Below are 7,385 nucleotides of genomic sequence, written 5' to 3'. Positions count from 1 at the left end.
TTGTGATACATTTTCTGTTTGGGATCACTTTCACTCTCATTCACACTCGCTGTCGCTCACACACACACACACACAAACGCAAACTTACTCACTCATTCATTCATCCACACAGAACAAAAGACACTGAAACCTTTTCATTAATAGGGTTTGTGGTTGTCGTAGTTGCAAGCATAAAGATCTGTGATGTCGTGACGAATGACTCATACATGATGTAGAATTTCTTGTTTTACATACATTTCTTCTCTGTGTGACGACAAATGGTTCAAGTAAATCCTTGTGGATTGCCGTTGTCGTTTCCCTTATCTACCATCATATCTATCAGAGACGGTTGGTAGTTCAAGCCAGGTCCATGGGGATCGCTACTGACGTCTCCCGCTCCTATTTTCTTCCTTATATTTGTGAAATAAAACACAATACAAAACGAAAAAAATGAAAACTAAGTATAAAAACGAACATCAATAACTGCAAATTTGTATAAATAACCAGCTAGTGGTACTCAACACCCCCTCTTCTCTGTTGCATTTCTTTTTCTCTTACTATCTAGCCCTTACGTGTATGATCTGGTTCCCCAACTATTATTGAGCAATCGGACCGACGATATCCGACACGGCACTGAAGGAAGACCCTGCTGCAGAAACGGTCACCTTAGGATGCTGTGGGAAGGACGTCACCGGAAGATCGCCATAGGCCTGCAGACCAGGATGTTCATCAGAGCAGATATTAAGCCGCCCCATGATGTAGTGGAAGAGCGCCTCCTGTCCGTAGATCCAGCGAAGGACCAGGAACTCACCAGAGCAGGTGCCAATCGCCCCAGGATGCTGTGGATGGGCACCACCTGCCTGGGCGCCCGTAGATCCAGTCACCTCCAGGAGCTTGTCAGTGTAGGTATCAGCCACCCTGAATTGAAGAGGACACCTCCTGGCCGGACGTCCGTAGATTAAGACAAAGATTGCGAGGACGTGTGGACGAGCAGCCGAGAAGGACCTGGATGAGATCTGTGAGGACGTGTGGACGAGGACGCCGCCGAGTTAGACCTGGACGAGGACTACAAGAAAGTCTAAAGGAATCCGAAGTCAAGGAGGACTTATGTGAGCCATGAAGATGCACCAAGGACATCGCACGTGTGAATGAGATGACCAGTTAGGTCACCCTTGAGGCAAATCTAAGGCGCGAGTAGGTGGCCAAGCAATATGCCGTATACATATGCCTATTTCTGTAAGCCATTTTACCAATAGACCACGTGGCTCCAAGTCCAATTTAGAACCATTAACACAGCGAGGGCGTAGATGACGATTTTATCTGACTTCGTCTAACTTGGGAGTTCGTGCCCAGTGCCCGACGTGGTAAGGTCGGCTCAGCCTTCGCCCTCAGGGTGGGTTGGCCGGACACATGACCTCGCGCTCACCGCTTTACCGTAAGGCATCGTCTTGTGGGTTCCCCTCACAGTGTTGTACTCTCATTAATAAAGAGTCAAGCCGTCATACCAATACACTACATCTGCTAGCCACTGTACCAGAGTTCTGAGACTCGTACAGTTGGTATGTATGTATAAACATAAACATATATGGATACATATGTGTGTGTGTGTGTGCGTGTGTATGTATATGCGTGTGTGTGTGTGTGTGTGTATGTGTGTGTGTGTGTGTGTATGTGTGTGTGTGTGTGTGTGTGGGTGTTTGCGTGTGTGTGTATGTGTGAAAAAAGTGTGTTTATGTATGTGTGTAAAAATGTGTGTATATGTATGTGTGTGTGTGTGTATGTATGTGTGTGTGGGTGTGTATGTATGTCTTTATGTATATATATATGTGTTTATATAGTATGTAATTATGTGTAGTATATAGTATATATGTGTATGTTATATATGATATATACATTATATAGTATATATATATGATATAATATATATTATATATATATATATATATACATATAAATACTATATACACATAACATATATCTATTTATCTAGTTGTATATATATAGAATATATATATATATATATATATATATATATATATATATATAATATATGTATATGTATATATATATATATCTATATATATATCTATATATATGTATATATATTATATATATATAGTATATATATAATATAATTATATATATATATATATATATATTATATATATATATATATATACGTATGTGTGTATATATATATATATATATATATATATATATATATATATATATGTATAAATGTATTTATATTCATATATATATATATATATATATATATATATAATATATATATATATATATATACATTTGTCTGTGTGTGCGTGTGCGTATGCGTGTGCGTATGCATGTGCGTGTGCTGCGCGTGTGTGTGTATGTGTGTGTGTGCATGTGTGCGTGTACGTGTGCGTGTACGTGTACGTGTGCGTGTGCGTGTGCGTGTGCGTGCGCGTGTGTACGTGTACGTGTACGTGTATGTGTCCGTGTTGGTGTGTTACTATTTGATTTCATATCAATGAAATTAATGATATAGGACACTAAAGACCTTGCAATTCATTGCTAATTTATTATCCTTACATCCTTTTTGATACCATGGATACAAAGTCATTCAACTTAGCAATGTATTCATGAAAATTCTAGAGCTCCCACATAAACATTACAAAAACAAGAGCAATTCCGAGGAATTTGCGCATTTTTAGAAATTCCCCTGAAGAGAGGGCCTTACTCAGTTCCCCCTTTCAGAAGAAAGTCCTCAGGAACGCCGAGAACCACCCGGCATATCAGGATCCTGCGCAAGGGCCAGGCCGCTGGGGACTAGACATCATCATAGTCACGATAGAAGGGGAAGTCGGAGCCTTCCAGGTACTTCATGGTCCACACCTTGAAGGCCTTCTGCTGCTCCTTCGTCAGGTGGTTCTTCCAGTCGCCCACCTGCAGGCAGAGAAATTGCGAATTTTTAGAGAACAGCACAATGCACGATGAATAGCTATGGCAGTCGTTACATACCCACACCATGCACACACACACACACACACACAAGCCATGATCTCCTAGGTCGTCCCAAAGGTCTCCTCCACCCTGTGGACGAGCTAGGTGGCCATATAGCCTGAGTTGGCGATCCCGGATTATACAAGTAACAGGTCCCATGCCAGTCTCACTGTGTAACCGCCGGTTGGACACGTGGTCCTGCCAACTGTACCCCATGATCCGGCGAAGGGACTTGTTACAAAAGGCATCAAGACGAGACTCCAAGACACTGGATAGCGTCCAGGTTTCACTTCCATAGAGCAAAACAGGCAGTATCAAGGCCTTGAAGACATGCAGCTTGGTCCATCTGCATAGGTACCGACATCTCCAAACGCTCTTGTTGATCGAGTTCATGGCTACTGTTGACAGACCAATCCATCTACTGACTTCCTGGTCTGACAACCCAGAGATATGGACTACGCTACCAAGGTATGTAAAACTTTCTGTAACTTCCACGTCCTCGCCGCAAGCATGGATCGACTGAACAGGTTCCCCTAACGGGCCCCCAAAGTCCTGAATCTTGGTCTTGGTCCAGGAGACCTCTAGGCCTAGGGGCTTCGCCTCATTGCTAAATGCATCAAGAGCCGCCACAAGTGACTCGAAGGACTCAGATAGGATGGCAACATCGTCGGCAAAGTCAAGGTCTGAGACCTTAATATTGCCTAGTGTTGCTCCACACTGACTTTGGCTAGTAGCTCTGCCCATTATCCAGTCCATACAGGTGTTGAAAAGTGTTGGTGCAAGGACACAGCCTTGCCTCACCCCTGAATTAACAGGGAAGAAGTTTGACATACCCCACCACACTTTACAGCACTTTCAGTACCAGTATAGAGGCTTGCTATCAGGCCAATAATCTGTGTCGGAATTCCCCTGAGCCTCAGGATCTCCCATAGCGATTCCTGATGCACCGAGTCAAACGCCTTCTTGAGGTTGATGTAGGCTGCAAGCAACCCACGACCAAACTCACGACAGCGTTCAACAATTACTCAAAGCGATAGTATATGGTCTATCGTGGACTTGCCAGGAGTAAATCCAGACTGCTCCTGTCTATGATACCTCAGTAGGTGGGCGAGAACCTTGCCTGGTATGCTGAGCAGTGTAATGCCACAGTAGTTGCTACAATCCCAACGATCCCCTTTCCCCTTCCAGAGAGGGATGACCATACCCCTCAGCAGGTCAGGGGGAATGGTACCAGACTGCCAGATGGCAGTCAGGACTGTATGCAGGCCCCGAGCCGTAGGTTCACCCCCAGCCTTTAGCAGTTCAGCAGGGATATCACATATGCCTGCAGCTTTCCCACTCTTCAGCTTGGAAATCGCCAGCCTAACCTCTGTTAGGGTAGGAGGTTCCTCGCTGATGGGTGGGTCCGGCACAGGCACTGCGACATCTCTTGCATCCTAGCTAACTGTTGGAGGGTCTATCTGGTACAACTGTTCAAAATACTCAGCCCAACATTCACGAACCCCAACATGATCTGAGATGATCCGTCCATCTGCTGATCGGACTGCAGTCATCTGTGAGGAGTTCAGTTTTCTCAGGACTTGGCAGGCAGGACGAAGGTCATTTACCAAGAAATGGCCTTCGACCTCCTCAGCAATATTCCTGATGAACTGTTCCTTGTCCCTTCTCAGCAGTGTCCGAGCCCTACGCACCATGGAACGATGCAAGACTTGATTCCCATTCAACCGAGCCTTGCAACACGCTTCAGTGGCCTCTAATGTCTCCAGGGAGATGGAACTCTGCCTTGCCCTCGGGTTTACGCCAATGGACTCCTGAGCTGCTTCGAGTGTTATGCGCTTGAAGAGCTCCCACAGAGCAACTGGGTCCATCAGGTTGTTGATTTCTGTGAATCGGTCAGAGACTGCCATGGTGAACCCATGGGCACACTCCTCCCTTAGTCTGTCCAGGTGAAACATCTTAGGGTGGCCACTGGAGGGACGGAGAGTTTTGAAGTGGACCCGCAGGGTAGCCACAAGCAGCCTATGGTCGGTGCCACAGAACTCGGCACTCCGGTAAACCCTGCAATTCTGGAGGATCCTCCATCGTGTGCTAACAAGAATGTGGTCGATCTCCTTGGCCACTGTACCCATATCGCTGTACCAAGTCCAGCGATGCGGGTTGGAGCGCTGGTACCAGGAGCCAGAGATCCTCATTTTCTGGGATCTAGCAAAGTCCCGGAGAAGAAGGCTAATCTCGCTGCTGGAATCAACTCCCGAGCCATGGGGGCCGACAGACATCTCATAGCCAGCTTGGTCACAGCCGGATACTGCATTGAAGTCACCCAGAACAATGCGAATATCTCGCCGGGGGGCAATCATCTGCCACAGTTTGTCGTAGAACGCCTCTTTCACATCAATTTTATACACATCGGTAGGAGCTTATACAGCAATAAGAGACATGAAGCCAAAAGCATGCTTCAGTCTCAGTGCCATAATACGCTCATCAACCTCAACTACCAAGGGCTGGAGTCAGCTGGAGATGGCTATGGCTACACCCTGGAGGTGGTGACCATTGCTGCGGCCTGACCAGTAGTAGGTGTAACCACCCACACTGATTGTGCCACTACCAGGTCTTCTCACCTCTGAGAGGGCAGCCACCTTAACTCCCAGTCGCCTCAATTCCCGCGATAGCAGAGGTAACCGCTCATCCTGCCGCAAAGGTCGGATGTTCCAAGCGCCTACCCGGAAAGCACACTTGAGATTAAGCCTCGGGTGGTCACTCCGGGTGAACACCACCTCTGCCGCCCCAGGTTAGAGCATCGGATTCAAGACTGTCACGACGGCAATCTGTGGTCGAGGGTTCGAGTCACCGACCGGCGCGTTGTTCCCTTGGGCAAGGAACTTCACCTCGATTGCCTACCTAGCCACTGGGTGGGCAAGCCGGCCCAAGTCAGTGCTGGTCCCAAGCCCGGATAAAATAGAGAGAATGATTACCTAAAAAAAAGGTAAACACCGACACTCTCCGTGGAAAGGAACTGGGGACCCTATCATGTACTCACTCCAAGAGCCTCACAACATGAAAACTACAATTAAGTATCATACTGTGACACCGCCGCTCAAACATGAGCCTATACCGTTGAAAAAAAAAAAAAAAATATATATATATATATATAATATATATACAATAAATAAATATATATATCTATCTATATATATATATATATATATATATATATATATATATATATATATATATAATATTTAGATGTGTGTGTGTGTGTGTGTGTGTGTGTGTGTGTGTGTGTGTTTTCACTCCATTCTAAAGCCAACAGCAAAAATAACTCCACACTCAACGGCAGATGTTTTGAGTGCGTGTGAAGCCACAGCAGACGTCCCCGTGTGGGGTCAGTGTCTGTTGCTAAACAGGACTGTTATCATTTCACCGCTGTTGGAGGACTTGATGACAAAGCACGATGGAATTCTGTCCACTATAAAAGATTGGCCAAGGTAAGTGAGGCCGTTTGGTGTATTTTAGATCTTAACTCTAATGAAAGCAAGTATGCAGAAAGTATGAAAAGTTTTGGATGAACTATATATATATATATATATATATATATATATATATATATATATATATATATATATATATATATATATATATATATATACATATATGAATAGATAGGTAGATAGAAGATATATAGACAGATTGGTAGATGCATAGATGATAAACAGAGAGACAGTTTGGAAGATGAATAGATAGACAGATAGACATAGATAAGCAGATTAACAGACACACATATACTTGCAGAGTAAATGTGCACGCGACCAAGCGTTTCGCCCCCCCTCCTTACCACTCCCTTCCTCATAAACTTGATGCCTTTGGCTGCCTCCGTCGGCGCCTCCATAAAGGTCTCGTTGTTGGCCGCCGGGTTCTTGCTCATGCTGCCGAAGGAGCAGTGGTCAGCCAGCCTCTCGACCTCCTCCTCCGTCACCGCCTTCCCCAGGAATTTGGCCACCTTCCTCACCACGGCCGGCAGGTCCTGAGAATACACCATTACTAAGTGAGCTTGCGGACCACACAAATGGAGGGAAGGGGAGAGAGAGAGAGAGAGAGAGAGAGAGAGAGAGAGAGAGAGAGAGAGAGAGAGAGAGAGAGAGAGAGAGAGAGAGAGAGAGAGAGAGAGAGAGAGAGAGAGAGAGAGGGGGGGGGGTGTTGTGTGTGTGTGTGTGTGTGTCTGTACACACACACACACACACACACACACACACACACACACACACACACACACACACACACACACATATATATGTATCATCATCAGGGCCGCCGAGAGCTAGGCCGGGCCCCGGGGCATCTAATAGATTAAGAGATTATAGTCTTTCCGGTGGATTGTCATAAACAAAAACAAAAAAAAAAATGGCTGGAACATTTGATGTTAA

The 7,385-nt window shown here is 45.4% G+C and overlaps 1 protein-coding gene across 1 annotated transcript; it reads right to left on the bottom strand.

The window, feature by feature from the left end:
* Positions 1-2,525: 2,525 nt before the first annotated feature.
* Positions 2,526-6,985, bottom strand: LOC119574366 (sulfotransferase 1 family member D1-like; the record flags this gene model as incomplete). The annotated part of the gene is given in 2 exon segments (XM_037921576.1): positions 2,526-2,907; positions 6,797-6,985. Coding segments are annotated over 2 exon segments (306 nt in total), but the record flags the coding sequence as incomplete, so codon positions are not given.
* Between the last annotated feature and the right edge of the window lie 400 nt (positions 6,986-7,385).

The sequence above is a fragment of the Penaeus monodon genome, chromosome 6 (assembly GCF_015228065.2).
Source record: "Penaeus monodon isolate SGIC_2016 chromosome 6, NSTDA_Pmon_1, whole genome shotgun sequence".
NCBI classification, from domain to species: Eukaryota; Metazoa; Arthropoda; class Malacostraca; order Decapoda; family Penaeidae; genus Penaeus; species Penaeus monodon.
This window is presented reverse-complemented; position numbering and strand designations above follow the sequence as displayed.